General features: G+C 34.5%; 1 protein-coding gene across 2 annotated transcripts in view; it reads right to left on the bottom strand.

Annotated features, from left to right (window-relative positions):
* LOC145245741 (tetratricopeptide repeat protein 37-like) overlaps positions 1 to 18,218 on the bottom strand; it is a 155,618-nt gene that overhangs the window by 24,848 nt on the left and 112,552 nt on the right. For both annotated transcript variants that reach the window (XM_080107339.1, XM_080107338.1), the window contains exons 34-39: positions 13,521 to 13,638; positions 11,188 to 11,365; positions 8,979 to 9,152; positions 6,409 to 6,520; positions 3,247 to 3,387; positions 2,105 to 2,208 (exon numbers count right to left, since the gene is read on the bottom strand). In XM_080107339.1, coding sequence (XP_079963465.1) covers positions 2,105 to 2,208; positions 3,247 to 3,387; positions 6,409 to 6,520; positions 8,979 to 9,152; positions 11,188 to 11,365; positions 13,521 to 13,638 — 827 coding nt within the window. The remainder of the gene's footprint in view (positions 1 to 2,104; positions 2,209 to 3,246; positions 3,388 to 6,408; positions 6,521 to 8,978; positions 9,153 to 11,187; positions 11,366 to 13,520; positions 13,639 to 18,218) is intronic.

Raw genomic sequence — 18,218 nt, 5'->3', positions numbered from 1 at the left:
CTTTCAAACTCCTTGGCCTAACGTTCACAGGAAACATGAGTTGGAACAATTACATTGAAAGCATTGCCAGGGCCGCTGCGAAGAAGGTAGGCTCTCTCTACCGTGCTAGAAAACTACTGATACCCGAAAGTATACTGTACCTCTATAAGGCAACCATTCGCCCATGTATGGAGTATTGCTGTCAGATTTGGGCTGGTGCATCTGCTACTAGTCTCTCGCTCCTAGAGAAGGTTCAAAAGAGAGTCGCAAATCTGATAGGCCCTGAACTGGTATCTAAGCTTCAGCCTCTGTCCCATCGACGAAATGTTGCATCCCTCTACCTGTTCTACAAGTATTCTAATGGTGAATGCTCTGGAGAACTGCAGACACTTGTGCCCCCACAACGTAGATACCCTTGACAAACCCGACAGGCAGCTAAATCCCACCCCCACACAGCAGAGATCTTTCTACTCCAGTAGTTTCTTCCCCAGAACCGCTAGACTTTGGAATTCCATTCCAGGTCCCTGCTTCCCCAACTGTACTGATATGCAGAAGTTCAAGTATAACGTGAACCGACATTTTGCTGCCCAAATCCCTACATAGTATCCCAGTAGTTGTTGGCCCTGATAATAGCCCCTACACCAAAGTGGCAATTTGCCTTGTTTGGGGTAAAAATGTAATAAAAAAAGAGCAGCAATTCAAGCAGTGAATGATGTTTCGAGTGTCGCCTGCACAGATGCACCCATCATCGACCAAACCACATTACGTCAATCGCTCTATTGCCATATGCTATCAATTGATATTCGTAAATACATGAGTATTGTTTATTTAACAAGTAAATCTGTTTTCATTTTAACAACTACGGTAAAAAAAATAAGAGCGTATATATATATATATATATATATCGATGCCTCCGTTCAGTCTCGAAAGACAAAGGATACCCCTGTAGGGGCAGCTGTACGTGTAATTGTGAGGCAAGGGTCACGCAATCCCTAACCACACCTCTCCTGAATTGACACTATTTGGGTTCAGTGGCAAGAAGTCCATGACGACTAGAAACAATGCCGAGATAAATGGAGAGCACATACAGCACCTGAAAGTCCCAAATGGTCAGCCATTTAGTACTGACCAGGTTTAACGTTGCTTAACTTCGGTGATCCAGCTGGAACCGGTGTGTCAACGTATATATATATATATATATATATATATAGATATATATATATAAGAGAGACATATACATATATATATATATGTCAGCTCATATCAAATGCTACTGGTACCATGTAACCCAGTACTACCTGCCTCATGGTCAGGTCACCGGCGACTAAACAGGTTCCCCCACCAGACTTGTTTGGTGAGGAGAGTGGCTAGTCTCTCTGAAGGATTAAAAACAAGACCTTTCAAAGGGCGAATGAACCCTTTTTCGGGGTCAACGGCCAACTAGCACCATGTGTGTTTGTGTGTACGTATGTGTGTGTTGGAGTAGAGAGGGCTCCCGTAAGCCGTGGTGAAGGCAACCTTTCTAGGAGAAGCAACTCTCTGATTTAAAACAAACATAAAGCGGGAGACTAGCACCCGCATTAAGCTGATTTGCAGTTTAACTTGTTGCTGGCTATCTTGCTCTTGCTTGTTGCTGGATCTCAACATTTTGAACCGAGAGAGAGACATAGCTGTCGTACAAAGCTAAGACTCTGTAACATCATCTGTGTATAGATACTCCCTCAGGCATTTGTCTATTAAAATGGTCCTGTGGCGATGGAAGTCATTTTTGGGTTCATGGACTAAGTGTCTGAGGGAGTGGCACTCGTCTGACAAGGCGTTGCAATCATCATATATATATATATATGTATATAATTTCACATGCATTTGATAAACGTGCAAGCAATAAATTACATAGACTGACTTCATAATAACACCATATCTCATCCGTGTATGTCTCTCGGTTGTTAGATTGTTGCAAGGGTAAGAATCATGATTTTATTTTCAGTTAACTGCAATTTTGAGAGTTGTTAAGTGAGCCAATTCCCCATATCCAGATTTCCACAAATTAAAATTAAAATTTCAGACAAAAAAAAAAAGAAAAAAAAAGGGGGGGCGGCGGATATATTATAAAGTTCAAACTCACTTGTTTCCAAACCGATTTCAAATCTTCTATTGATGGGAAAATATACATAGCTGTCCAGGATTTTAGTTTCCACATCCATTGGCGGACACTCACAGAAATTTGTTCTGTTTAACAAAGAATAAAGAGCAAAAAATGTCATAAAACACAATAAACTTAAAGACAAGAAACTTTCTTTCTGATGACGACAATAATCACTCATCAGGGAATCATTTATCTCCCTCCCACAGCAGAATGATGCGAAAAGCTTCCAACAAAGTGTACTCTGGCCTGCAGAAAATGCCTAGACGCTTTTGTCAGGATTTTCTGGTAGGAGTGAGACAAGTGATTAGCAATAAACTAACCCTTTCTCAAAGGGAGAAGACAAAGCTTGGGAGGATGGAATTCCTAGAATTGCACAGTACCAAAGCCATACCTCAACCAACAGGGAAAAGGTCATCTTAACATTAGCCTATACATTGTTGGTTTTGGTACTGAAAGAAAACCCCCGACAGCAAACCTTGAATAAATAAAATAACAAATGTCTTATTTTTCCATAAGCTTGTATTTTTTTTTTCATTCTGAGAACGAATAAAAATACATTTAAGATACAAAACTTCATAATGAAAAAAAAAAGCGATTTAATTAAAAATTTATATTGTGCATAGGTATGCAATTTATGCGCAGTCAGATGCGCAACTTCTATTTAGTTAGTAAAAGTATAGAAGATAAAAGATAATAGCAAGAATTAGAAAAATTAAATATCCTATGAAGAATATTTCCCGGCGTAAGCTGGTGGTGGTGGTGGAAGTAAATTTGTGTGTGAGTAAAAATTACTTCTACTCTTTGTATATATGGCAATTTTAGAAGCAAAAGCAAAGTTGATAAAATTTAGAAATTATTGAAAAAAACAAAACGGACATATGTTTTCCAAAAACATGCACTAATTCTTGGCATAAAACATAACCATAGTGGAATTCTATATAGCGCTTGTGTTTACAGTAGCACTAACTCATGAGAAGTAGGAGACACTTTTTAGAGTGAAAGAAAGAGAGAAGGAAAGAATGAAAAAGAGGGGGGATGACTAGTAACACGATAGAAGAAAAAAATCTTTAATAATCCATTTATTACAGAAAAATATACAAAGTTCTAAAAGGTTTTCTTACCTGCCATCTCTAAGAGAACGTGGTCTGTAAACATCATCTCTGTGAAATAAAGAGAATCTGGAATTTTTTTCGTGGCACATTGTTTAATCAAAGCTCCAGCATGAATACCAGGGACAAGATTAATCATACTTTGAGGGTCGTCTGCAAAGAAAAAATAAAATATTCAGTCAAAGTAAAGTTGAGCGATTGTCTATAACCCCCCCCCCCCCAAAAAAAAAAAATGAAAAACAAAAATAAAGAAAAATCTTCATGATACACGTACTGGGGATAGAAAGAAAAGATCATACACCAAAAATCACGTAAATTGATCAAGTATTTTTTTTTTTATAAAAGAAAATCATTTTTAAGCAAATTTTAGTTTTACCAATGTCACTCCCTCTCCCCAAGTTAAGAATGGCTTTCTCAAATTACACAAAAGTTTGAATTATTTGAAATTATCTCCCTTGTCCTAAAAATGGTGCTGGGAGATTGTCGATTGATGTTTAGCCATAAAATTTGATTTTCTTTCTTCAAAATAAAATTACTTGATCTACCTATCTGGTTGGACTCCATGCCCGGACCAATGTGTGTCTCTCTCTCTCCAGATCTCTCTGTCCTCCATCAGCTCTGTAGATCTTCAGGATCATAGTTAGCATCATGTGCAATTTGCTGGATGTAGGTGAATCTAGGTCGTCATATGCTCATGTGCCCATGCCGTGGAGTCCACATCAATACATTTCTTATCAGCTCTTGCTGTGAACTCTACCGGCAAATCGTAGATGTCGGTCTCTGATGGTAGTAGTTATGACAGGTAGGTTGCCATAAAGTTGCTGCTTTGTGGGATGATTTTGCCAAGATATATTTAACACTCTAACATATGGATGTATGTGCCTTCTAACTTTCTTTCAAATCTTTTGGTGAATATCCAGGTTGTAGCACCGTAAACAAAGACAGACTCCACCACTACTCTGAAGAACTGCCTTTTCAATTTATCAGTTAGCTTTGAAGTTCATACTGACTTCAGATATCCAATTTAGCCCAGACTTTTGAGATGTAAATTTTGATATCTCGCTCCTATGTTGCTGCCCAGGTACATAACCTCAGTGACTTCTTTCAGTGTTGTTCCATCTACTTGATCAATGTACATGATTTTTGGTGTATGGCATTTTTTTTCATCATCCTAAAATGTAAATTATATAGTATGATACCTATTTTTATATCATGTCTTTCTCTGCTGTTGCATTCAATTCATATGGTGTAGAAACGGTTTATTTTTAAATAGTAAAATTTCCTACATACACATAAACAATAGTCTGAATAATCTGTTTCTTCAACACATGGATTGAATACAAAAGAAATATTGATTAAAAAAAGAAAAATGATATTTTCTCTTTTAACATTTAGAAGGACTAATACCATGAAAAATTAAATGGAAAAAAAAAATTTTGTAATCACATTGTATGGTGTTCTTTACGGTTTATTATGTTTAATAACTGAAATTTCCTATATATAAACAATGTTTCCAAAATAAAAACACTTTATTAATAATTTGATTTGTTTATGCTCACAATACATGAAATAGTAAAACGTATGTCAAACTTTCATGATGTGTGAAGAACTGGAGAACTAATTAATATGTGCAGAAGCACGTCAAACATAATGGATATGAACATGTGCCAACAACTGACTTGACAATGCTTCAAAGACATCTCAATGGAACTAATATGGTGGCGAGGACTCTCTTGCCAGGACTAAATGGAAACAGTCAACAAATGAATGTCACTTCAGTAAATAAATTTAAAAAAAAAACTGATGGATTTTAGCAAAGATGTTTCACTTCTCGACCCAAAAAGGCAAGAAAGAGAATATGAACTTGTGAATGACACCTTTTATATCCGTGATCACATGATGAAATCAACCAATTGGTAAATATTTTGTCTTGATGAACCGCCTTACTACACTATAATCACATTGACTAATGTATACCCATTAACCCTTATCCTCGAGTGGCCTCCAGGCCTTGATAAGTGGTGATTCCTGTGTAAAAAAAAAAAAAAAAAAAAGTCATGTGAATCTAGTACTGCTACTACTACTTCTAGAAAGAATACGCATTAGTTGTTTAATATTTTCATGGTTTGTTGATTAAAAACATTTTTTTTTTCATGCTCAGAATTTCTGAAGCATGGAACAAATCGGAGTTGTTGACTGTTAAGACATTGCATCTTTAAAACTTTCGTGCATGCTTCCCGAAATTTGATTCCTCCCTTATTCATATGGTTACATTCATTTTCTTTACAAATAATAAAACTATAACATTATATATAATATTTTTAACTTTCGCTTATTTATTCTAAGCTTATTGCTTCCAATTCCTATATTAACATTATTTGTATATTCTACCATGTACACTTTAGCAAGGGTTCCTGAATCCCGATGGTTTTAATATTTTAATACAAAAGACAATATTTTTCAGAGAAAGTTGATGACCATATCTATTTATTTTTGTTTTTAATGTAAAATTTTTTTTTCACATGCTCAATGGAAAATAAAGAGAAAGTTTTTTTTGTTTTTGTTTTTTAAATAGAAATAAATTTTTAACAAATAAATTTTTAACAAATAAATTTTCAACAAATAAATTTTCAACAAATAAATTTTTAACAAATAAATTTTTAACAAATAAATTTTTAACAAATAAATTTTTAACAAATAAATTTTTAACAAATAAATTTTTAACAAATAAATTTTTAACAAATAAATTTTTAAATAGAAATAAATTTTTAAATAGAAATAAATTTTTAACAAATAAATTTTTAAATAGAAATAAATTTTTAACAAACAAAGTACAGTAGGGCAAGAACTATAAATCAAAAAGGGAAAATGTCCAACATCAATATCATTTCAGAAATGTAAACATTAAATAACAGATAATTAAAAAAAAAATTAAGAAAAATGGAGAAGCAAATAATAATAAAATGACTCTTCCAAAAACTAAAAGAAATTAAATATTTGTAAATGAAATGCATAATATGTGTGTTTATCTATTAAATCTAAATCACAAACAATTATATTTTGAATGAAGAAAATAAAAATATTTGTGGATATTAGTTTTTTCTTGTTCCAAAAGGAATTGATTTCTACCAAATAGGTAATAAAAACAAAAATGAGTGTATGAATCCTCCATACCTGGGTGGACGTGATATGCCTTCTGGGCAACGGAAAAGGCATTTCGGTTGCAATTCCAATTGCAGTGCAACCCAGCAGCCAGAAGACTTTGCACAAGCAGAGGCGCCACATTCTGAAAAAATGAAATAAATTCTCTTTAAATGAAAATATTCATTTGATTTTTCTTCATCAGTCTCTGATGTCAATTGGAAAGGAATAAAATGTTATCAAGACGTAATATCACTCGTTTACTTATTCAGTTTTCTGATTACCTTAAAATTCATTCATTAGAGGTTTTTACAAACTTTTCTGCATTAAGTTACATAAGCATGAATGCAAAAAAACTGACTGAAAGCGATTATTTTACAAAAACTCTGGTATGATTCTCTAGGGGTTTAAAATAATATTGAAAATTTCATTCATTAGTTTTTGTTCAAAATCCAACAAAAGTTAAAATTTACATAAAACAATTAAATTATATTAAAACAAATTCTATTTTGTTTTGATGAGTCGTAAGTTGTTTTTTTGTTTATATTTTTTCCAACAATATTTATTTTTGTTTAATATAGGATGCATTTTTTTATTTTTGTTTAAAAATTTTTTTAATGAAAACAAAAAAAGAGATAATTATTTTGCATATGAATAGTTATATTGAAAAAAAAAAAAAAAGTGAGTTGTCTGGGTTTTCATCACAAGATCGACTGTTAGTATAAGGAAAGTTTTAACAAAAAAGGAGGGGGATAAATATTTATTATTAAAAAACTAAAATGTCTACCAAAATATAACTTTTAAAATGTAAAATATTATCCTTTGTTAAAAAAAAATGCACCATACATTAAAAATGTTTTGTAAAATAAAATGCACCCTGCATGTAAAAATGTTTTGTAAAAAAAAAAAAAAAAATGCACCCAACATTTAAAAATATTTTATAAAAAAATGCCCCTACATTAAAAATGTTTTTTTACAAAAATGCACCCAACATCAAAAAATGTTTTGTAAAATAAAAATGCACTTTACATTTAAAACTGTTTTGTAAAAAAAGTATGCCCAACATTTTTGTAAAAAACATGCACCATACATTAAAAATGTAAAAAAAAAAAAAAAAAATGCTCCCAACATTTAAAAATGATTTGTAAAAAACAATGCACCCTACATTGAAAACTTAAAAAAAAAAAAAAAAAAATACCCTACATTTAAAAGTGTTTTGTAAAAAAAAAAATGCCCCTACATTAGAAATGTTTTGTAAAAAAAAATGCACTCAACATTTAAAAATGTTTTGTAACAAAAAGATGCAACCTATATTAAAAAAAGAAATCTTGTTGACATAAACCCAAATAACTCAGATTTTTAAGTTTGTTCGCAGATGCCATGTGTATGTGTGGGTGTATGTGTATGTGTGGGTGTATGTGTATGTATGTGTGCGTGCAAAAGTCAAGGGCAACCAAAAGCTTTTGCTTTCAGTTCTCCCATTTGCTAGATTCCTTAAACCCTAATTGATCCAGGTTTTTTATTCCTACATGTCAACAAGTAAGAAATAAGTAGATAAATATATATAACTAGCATTTCAGCCTGGCATTGCCCGGGTGTTTGGATGTGTATGTTGAGCAAAAAGTGGTAGAAGGAAGGCAGGCTCGAACCCGTACCCCGAAGGAGGAAAAGAATGGGGAAAAAAAACCTGATGTCTTTGTTGTTATAACCACCGTCAAACCGGAAGTGACGTTGGTTTAAATTAAGGCTAGACAATCGAAAGGAGAGGATGACTTTCAAAAATATTGGCGAAAAAAGCGACCCCAACCCCTGTAGAAAAGTGCCCAGTTGAATGTGAAGATATTAATGTTTTTAGCCAATTTTTCGATATTTTTCGTCTGAAAGGTCGAACTTCAAAACAATACTGATCTTAGTAAAATCCGTCGCCTCTGTCGAAAGTTTTAGGCAGATATGCAAACATACGTACATACATTTATATATTGGTAACTAAAAATTTTCGACCCAAACTGATTAAAAAGTTTGCCCTATCTCTGAATACCCTTTATGTAAAATTTCAAATGTTTAGACTAGAAATTGTCTGAGTAATTTGGTAGAGACCGCAGAGGTTAAATTCTTTTTAACTTTGACCCCTAACATCTATTTTTGGGGGCTCGAATAAAGTTATTAAGTTAGATCCATGTCCAAGGAACCTATATCTAAAATTTCATTTGTTTATACCCAAAATTGGCGGAGGAGTTTGGTAGAGTTCTCAAAGGTCAAATTGTTGAACTTTGACCCCTTAACAGCCAAATTTCTGGCCGACAACGGATTACAAAGATTTTCCCAAATCTCAGTACCGTGTATATCAAATTTCGAGTCTGTAAACTTAAAATTGACAGAGTTATTGCATAGGGAAATGTACACAGACACACACACAGACACGTTCACTTTTATAGATATAATATAAATATTTTTTTTATATTAATTTTATATATATATATATATATATATATATATATATATATATATATATATGGGGGGATCTATAAATGACTGAACAATAAAAATGATATAAAGCAAAAAGAAAGAAATAAAGGATTCACCATTCACTTTGATAATCCTACCTTATTCAAACTGCAGTCAATTTGTTGGGCATAGAGGATACAAGATGAAGCCATTTGTGCATCTTCAGGAGCAAACCACATAATCACTTTGGCCATGAGAATCCACAAAGGGGCTTGCCATGGATATTTGTGCACTAATTTCTGAATATAACAACGCCCTTCTGTCAAATTGCCCTAAAAATCAAACAAAATTAGTAAAATATAATACATTCAAAATAATTTTTTAAAAAATTGTTCATTTACATACTTCACAAATCAAAACATTTATGAAAATTAAACTTCAAATCATTTGTACACATTTCTGTATACTGCCTAGATTTAATCTTTTTCTGAAGTCATCAGATCTAAACCTGTCTTTACACATCCATCATATCATTCTCATTTCATTTCTCTTCATGCAACGTCTATCCCCAACCCTATGACCAAGTTTCACTTCCATACATCATCACACTGTGCACACATGCGTGATAGTCTGCGCTTCAACAGTAGTAATGCTCGGTTGGTTTCTTATGTGCTACTCTCAGTGTAGTAACACAAATATTTTTTCTGAGTGATGAGTACGGCTGTGATAACAGAATATTCTTTTCATTGTTTTGACTCTCGAGTATATATCCGACACAGACACAATCAACCAAGAACTACATCACTCTATATAAAAACATGTAAGATATCAATGGATATATACCTGAGAGTCAAAACAAGGAAAAGAATATGCTGTTGTCCTAGGCCTGTTATGTAAAGGTTAGACAATAGATTTCCCATAATCCCACTTTTTATAGACTCTCTTTCTAACTGACCAGCATGCAAATTTTGGTGTCTCTATAGAGAATTGGCTAGGATAAAAGAAATCATTTTTAATACCTTCGTTTTATATTAATGTATAATATTGTAAAATAAAGTAGTTAAGTTTTTTTTCTACAAAAACTGTGTTGTGTGTCATTTGTCACTATCCAAGCAGACATCACAGTCAGAGCAATCCAGGAGGCGATGATCTGGTCTGGGCTGGACAGCGGCCAAGCAGAAGAGGTCCACACCATCGAGGTATGTTTTATCATTTTTGAATACCGTTTGTTCATACGAGTGGAGCTAGAAACATCCCCACGACAATCAAGTAACACTCCACCAGCAAACGAATGGGTTATATTTGTAATAATTATCATTTCTTAAACTATAATTAATTTCATTGCTTCACAGACAAACACTAAATCATCAGCATAAAGCATTTCTTCCAGACAACCTGTAAGAAAATCTATGGACAATAATTCTTAGATACAAATGAAAAACACATGAACTCCGTACACATCTCTGATGAATTTAAAAAAAACTTCTTTTTATTACATTTTCACCCCAAACAACACACAGTACCACTTTCATGTAGGGGGTTACTATCGGGGACAGTAGTTGCAGAGATACTATGTAGGGGGTTAAGCAGCAAGATGTCTGCTCACATTACAGTTAAACTTGTGCATGTCAGTACAGTTGAAGAAGCAGGAAACTGGAAGGGAATTCCAAAGTCTAGCAGTTCTGGGAAAGAAACTATTAGAGTTGAAGGCTTTCTTACATTTAGGGGTCTCTACTGTGTAGGGGTGGGCCTTTGCTGCTTGTCGGATTTGTCAGGGGTATTTACGTCGAGGGAGTACAAGGGCCAGTAGTTTGTCGAAACATCCACCATTAAAATACTTGTAAAACAGGCAGACAAATGCAACATTTCATAGATGGGACAGAGGTTGAAGCTTAGATGACAGTTCAGGACCGATCAAGTTGGTGACTCTCTTTTGAACACTGCACAGGAGTGAGAGACAAGTAGCAGATGCACCAACCCAAATGTGACAACAATAATCCATACATGAATGAATGGTGGCCTTGTTGTGGTACAGGATACTTTCAGGCTATTTTATTATTACAGTTGTCACTAAATCTGCTGTTAATTCTAACATTAGTTTGAGCATTTCTATAAATTGCTTGAACAACTTTCACTAACCACTTGTTGGCCTCTAATTATGCAAAACCCACCAGACAATGTCTCTTGATAATCTGTCAAAAGTTTTCTTCAAATCCACAAAAACAAAATACAGCTTCCTCATCTTACCAAAACACTTCTCTTTTATTTATCTCACGATAAATACAGCATTATTGATTTCACAAATAACAATTCAAGTTTAAAAAGTAAACCAATAATGTGTATTATTATAGATTTTATTTGTTTCACCTTTGTAAGCATTTCAGCTGCAGTCAACCAGGTGACGTCCACCAGATGTTCTTGCTGTGGGTCTTCTAATTTCAGCAGTTCTTGCACGACAGCTGAGGTCAAAGCCTGGTCACTCCTCAGCAAACCAATTGCACACAATGCTTTTAAGCCTTCCATTGAAGGCGGAGTTAACTGAGATCTGAACAAAAGAGAAAAGTACAATATATATATATATATATATATATATATATATATATATAGATACCAGGTTATAGGTATCCAAGAGTAATGAATTTAACAAGGTTATTAAGAGTGCTCAATAAAAGAAGAGTAAGATATATTTTTATTAACAAATTTACATGGTCACAACGATGGACATGCTAATGTTTTGAAAAGATGGTCGATTAAAACCACAAGTCCTCATCAGGCGACTTATTAAACGGTTACTTTCTACAGAAGAAATCAGTCCTCAAAACTTTTCTTTGAGGACTGGTTTCTTCTGTAGAAAGCACCCATTTATTAAGTTATCTGACAAGGACTTGCTGTTTTAATCGACTATCTGTTTGAAACATTAACATGTCCAGTGTCATGACCATGTAAATTTTTTATATTAATAAATATATATATGTGTGTGTGTGTATATGTATACATATATATAGTTTCATAAGTATTTTAGACATAATGTCAGAAGTGTTATTGCCATCATCACAGGTACAAACACAAATTGCTATCAAAGAGCATCAAATCAATACATCAAAATTGAAAGTTGAAATTCTTTAAAAAATTTTTGATTTTGACCAACATTATCCTAAAAGATATAGTAGATAATAAAGTCATCTTCAAGTCCAATGTTACCAAATAATAGTCACAAACCAGCATAAATAATCAAAATATTCTTCATTAACTAACAATCATTGCATCTCATAAATCCTTATTCTTGAGTGGTTCTTGGCCTTGATAAATAGTGACGCATTCATAAAAGTCTTTTAATGGTTGGAGAAGTAAAAGCACCCATGGGGAGATAACACTCCTCGTTCAATGAGTTGGTGGTATTAAGAAGGTAAGTAGTGGAAGGAAAAAAGGCAGGAATGAAAAAAATGAAGTTGCATGAAACAAAAATAGAAAAAACAAATAAAAAAAGCTAAAACTAAAATAAGTGGTCAACTACAGGAAGTGGAACGATAAAAAATGTCGCCCTAAAGAAAACAACGCTACGGCTTTACTTTAAAATTATGTGGTAGAGCTGACATCTTTTAAATGTAACCACCTTTAGTCGCAATCACTGTGTCAATACGGGTCCAGAACTAGGAGCATGTCTTTTTCACAAGTGCCGGCAGGAGCTGAGGAAATACTTGGCGGATGGTGATGATCAGGCTGGCTTTGGTGTTGTGGAAGGTCACATTGGTGATGTTCTCAAAGTAATCCAGCACGTTCAGGTGGGGGAGGAACGGTGGCCAGTGAGAGAAGGGTACAATGTCATAGCATTCCTTCTGAAGTCTTTGGACTTGTGGACTGACGTAGAGTCTTGTTGCCACATCCAGGATTTGTCAGCGGCCACCTGATTGCACCAGGGATCACCACACTCTTCAGCACATCCAGGTACACTTTCATGTTGACTTTCAAGCCGATTTCGAAGATGTCAGGTGGCATGATTTGACCTTCACTTGAAACCACACCAAAGATCATAACCGTGGCTGGAAACTTTGTTTTCATCATCCTGGGCACGTCTCTGTTATTCGTGGCAATCCAGCGATGCATTTTGAGGGTGCTGGCAATGGTCCTGTTGTCATAACTTAGATCAGTAGAGAGCATGAGTTGTACAGTGGCACGTCTCTGATCTCGCTCGTTGAACATTGTGTCACTTTCAGGCATGATAGAAGGCTCTTATCGTTCTTGGGATTTGTAAACAACTAGCCAACTAGTAGATGGTCTGCAACAAAAAAAGAAAAGTGCTTTTCATCAAATGGAAATGGAATCATGTCATTTTTTCTAGGGCGACAATTTTATTGTTCCACCCTGTACACTTTTTTAAATGTTTGGTATGACTTGACCATGGATTGAACACTGGACTCCTGGCACATTAACAAATACTCTTACAATTAAACCAAACAAACTAGTCCAAAATAGAAGAAAAAGACAAAAGAAAAACAAATGACACAAAGACATCCGATGAGACTTTGCATATTTGTTTTAAAAAAGGACATTTTATTAATCAATTGTTACTTATAATTTAATGAATAAATTTTTGGAATTCATAAATAAATAAAAATTTCTTTTAATTAGTCAAACACAAAAAAATGACATATCTTTTGTAAGCAACATGTAAAGATATAATAAAAACATGAAATACTTACGCATTCATCAGTAATTCAAGAGCCGCAGTTACATTGCCTGAATTGAGCAACGCAAAAGCTTGAGCCGTCATCACATGAGAACGAAACTCCTCAGTCATTTGCAAAGCTTTGTTATAAACTGAATAAAAAAATGTAAATATTTTAACATTGCTTAAACAACTGTTTTAGGGAATTATTATAACAAAATCAAACTCAGCATTGAGATTAGCATATGTTGTAGCAATTATTTCCCAATTATGATTACAGAGATAGTACGTGAAGGTTTGCTACTTCGCCTTATCTCTATATAGAACAGCTGCAATTCCACTACCCAAAATCTAACGAGAAACGATATTAAGAATCAAGAAATATAAACAAACTAGCAGGGGTACCCGGCGGTGCCCGGGTGTTTAGAGGTGTGCGTGTTGGGCGGGGAGGGGGAATCAAAACAAAAGAATAAGCGAATACCCTGTTTAAATAAAAAAATAAAAAAACAATGTTAAAACTTCTTTAAAAAAAAATCATCGCCCGGGTGTTTGTGTTGGGGGGGGGGGCTTAAAAAAAAAAAAACAGTTTTGGTAAGTAGTTCGGATCGAACGCAAAGCCTTGAGGCGAAGGTGGAAAAGAAAGTGTGCAAAAAACCTGACACGTTACCCGCTCGGCCAACAAAGAGCAACTGAAACGCGTTTGAATTTATTTATTTAAGTATTAAAAACAGAATTTACACATTTGTTGGTTGTTTTTGTTTTGCGGCATATCAACCTTTTTCAGGTTATTTAATGCCGAATCTAGTGATTTTGAGGAAGGATTTTTTAATGGAGTATATTTATTTTTTAAGTCGGATTCTATTCAACCCATAGTTGAGACCCTAACAGGTACTACCACTCCAGGTCACAGTGGACCTGGGAGCAATGGCAATTAAAGAGTGCTTGTATTCTATTAAGTTGTTGGTTGTTTTTTAAATTTTCTTAAGGCTGCCTTTCTCTGTCTAATGGCCGTTTTACATTCTGGATTGAACCATGGTCTGTTTTTTTTCCAGGAGGAGAATTTTTGGGTGTGCATTTTTTGGCTATTGTTATGAGTACTTCTGTGAATTCTTCTATTGTTTGGATTTGATGTTTTGTTAATTTTAGTGAACAAAGTTCTTTAAATTCAGCCCAGTTGGCTTTGTTTGTGTTTCACCTGGGTATGTGGTTTTGGATGGAGTTATTGTAATTGATTATAAAAGGGAAGTGATAACTTCCACAGGGTTCTTCGTAAGTGCTCCATGTATAATCCAAGAAGCTTGATTGATCACACATGGTAAGATCAATGGCACTAGTTGATCCGTTTGTTGGATTAAAGTGTGTGGGATTTTTTTGATTGAATTGTTCAATTTAATTTTTTTTTATTGAATTGTTCAATTTAATTGTTCAATTTTGTTTCCTTTTGAGTTTGTGACTTCACATCCCCATAACATACTGTGGCAGTTAAAGTCTCCTAGAAGAATGAATGGTGGAGGTAGTTGTTTTATTAAATTTTCTAGTTCATTTTCATTTATTGGTTCATGAGGAGGAAGGTATATTGAGCACTTGTGATTGTTTTGTGTAATGTGACTTGAGTTGTAATTGCTTGGAGATTTGTTTTGACAGAGAAATTGCTTTGAGGTATGTTATTCTTTACAAGAATTGAGGTGCCTCCATTAGCACGGAGGCCTGTGTTATGGAAATAGTTGTATTGTTCAAAATGTGGTGTTTTGAAATGGTTATTGTTTTGTAGGAAGGTTTCTTGTAAGCAGACAATGGCTGGGTTGAAGAGTGAGATAAGTATAAGAAGTTCATTATAGTTAGATCTTATTCCACGACAATTCCATTGGATAATTTGTTGTGTTTTATTTCTATCCATGAGGTTGTTTAGTTTTCCTCTATTTCCATCTCTTTAGAAGTAGAGGGTTTATCTTTTGTCGGAGTTTGTGTCTTTGGTGAGGTGTTTTGCTGGGTTTTTTCTTTTTTTTGTTTGGATCTGGACGTCGATCTGGATCTTGCTTGAGATGTTGCTGTTTTGGCTTCTTGTTCATTTTTTCCCTCTTGATTACTTGTGTTTGGTTTCTATTTTTTATCTAGGGTGTTTTCGGTTTCCATTTTTTCTAGAATTTGGAATCTATTTTGAGTGTCTATTGTTTCTTCTTTTCTAGAACATTCTTTATTTGCTGTTTTATCATTGCTTATGTTTTTATTAATTTCTGGTGGTTGTTTTGTTGGTTTCTGTGATAATTTTTTTAATGGTTCTGTTGTGGATGGAATATTATTTTCTTTGTTTGGATTTGTTATTTCTATTTTGTTTCCCAGATTTGAGTATTTTTTCTTTTAGGCTATTTTGAAATTCTGGCCATTCTTTAATGTTTAATGTAATCAATTTGTTTATCAGTTCCCTATATTGATCATGTATTTCATTACGCTGGCATGGTTTAGTTGTCTTTTTTGTTGTTTCAGCATATATGTTGTCTTTCATGTACGCCTCTACTATTTTTCTGGCTTCTGGAAAGGTTGTGTTTTTCTTGTACTTTACTTCTATAATTTCTCTTTCTTTTTTTTATGTTTTGCATATTTTAGAGAAGACCGGGCGATCTTTGCAGTTAGCGCATTTCACCTCAATTATGCATTTTTCTTTGGTGTGGTCAGGCTCTTTGTTGCCGCATTTTCCACATTTTTATTCCTTTACAGACTTCTCTATGATGTCCATATTTTTGGCAATGGAAACATCTTAATGGAGCTGGGATATATTGGTCTACTTTTACATTTAAGTAGCCAATTTTTATTTCTTTAGGTATTGTTGGTTTGTTAAACGTTAATATGTATGTGTTGGTGGTTATTATTTTATTGTTTCTTTTTATGTTTATGCGGATGTGGTTGATTACTTCTCGTTTTTCTAATTCGGTTTTTATTTCTTCTTCAGTTGCTAGCGATAGTTCATAACTTCGAACTACTCCTTTCGAAGTGTTTAGTGTTTTATGGGGAAAGACTTTGCACTTGTACTCATGGAAGTTCTTCATTTTGAGTAGAGATTGAGCATCTCTAAGATTGGTTATCTCAACTAGTAGATTTCCATCTTTTGTTTTTTTTTATCATTTTTGGTTTACTTTTTGTGGATAATGTCTTTTCTATTAGAAAAGGTAATAAATTTCCAATTTTTTTTATTTTCGATTAATTCAATAACCAAGAATCATGGGAAGTTTCCTTCGTCTATAGTTGGAACGGTTTTTCTAGTTTTGAATTTTTGTTCTTCATCTGAGCTTGAGAGGTCAGAGTCAGAGGAATGGTTTCTTTTAAGGGTTTTGAGGGGGATGCATTTGTTTTTATCAGCCATGGATTTTGGGATTTATTTTTCATCAACCACGCTCCCTACTCACCTCGGAGTTCAAAATTGGGGCATAGTAAAGGGGAAACCCATTCGCCTTGATCATGTCGGGGCTACATGGAGGATATACTCTTTTCATAGGAGTTCTCAAGCACTATATTTTCTGTTCAATATGTCTTCAAAAATACATTTGTTCAGATGGAGGGTTGAGTTCTGATCTTTCCAATTGATTGACCCTTGCCACCGCCTTCTAGCACTTACTTGGTTTGCCTATTTTTTGTAGTGGGGAAAAAAAAAAAAAAAAAAAAAGGTGGGAGTACCTTTAAGTTTCGTTCTTTGTTGTGGTAGTTGGTACTTTGGGTGTAAGTGCTAGGGCTTGGCGTGACTGGCCGATTGGTCGGATCGGGCCTCTCCGACCGCCCGTCTAGCCGAAGTAAGGGCCGAAGTTATGTGTTGCAGTGCCTAGACTTTTATGCACCCAGGTCTAGGTTAGCTCAATCATCAGGATCACATCCTAAGGCATTACGGGTAGCAACCCATGGTTAACTGGTTGCCCCATTGAGGTATTTTTACCCTCTCCAGGGGGGAAGTCAGCTTATTCTAGTGCCCTACCAACAAGGCAAAAAAAAGAGGAGGGGGCGACGGGGTTGGGAAGTAAGGAAGAAAAAAAAGAAAGGGGAAGGGGTTGTTGTTTTTTTTTTTTGCAGAACATAATTAAGTTTTACAAAAGAGAATAGAAAACAAAATCAGAAAATTGATGTAGGTACATTTTGTCTCAGGAAGCCAATAGACAGCCTGATCTAGTAGCACCAGAAAATTGACACATGCCCGCAATAAAAGTGAACTCTGCTACTTCTATTTGACCTCATTAATGAGGTCAAATAGAAGTAGCGGACTTAACTTTTGCTGCAGGGCAGCTTTTGGGTTTGTTTACCTAACTTTGTCTGGTTGTTTCCCTAAGATGTTGAGGGGGGGAAGGAACCCAGCTCCCCATTGTCCAGATTGAATAGCAATTGTCTGATATAAGGAGTTTGGTCTCACATTGATCAAAGCTGATTGCTTCTGGACGTTCCCCGGTGCGATGCCGGGAACAGCGCCTTAGCTTTGAATTAGTTTCGGTTTATACAAAAAAACTGAACGAACACAAGACGGGCTGAAATTTTGTAAAAATCAACGTAAATAAATCTAGATGCAATGCACATTCGCAAATTGTACATATTATGATCTAGGGGCTATATAAACAGTTCTAAGCGATAGTAACCCCCCGCCCCCCCAGGACCGCCGGCGAAAAAAGCCTTTTCGAGACATACAAAAAATGCCTTTTATATATATATAGATGGGACTTGAATTCCTCCTATATTAGAAAAATAAAAAAAATCTGAT

Source organism: Euprymna scolopes, chromosome 23 (genome assembly GCF_053919585.1).
Source record: "Euprymna scolopes isolate OS-2025 chromosome 23, ASM5391958v1, whole genome shotgun sequence".
NCBI classification, from domain to species: Eukaryota; Metazoa; Mollusca; class Cephalopoda; order Sepiida; family Sepiolidae; genus Euprymna; species Euprymna scolopes.
The sequence above is the reverse complement of the archived record's forward strand: the minus strand, read 5'-3'. Positions and strand labels throughout refer to the sequence as shown.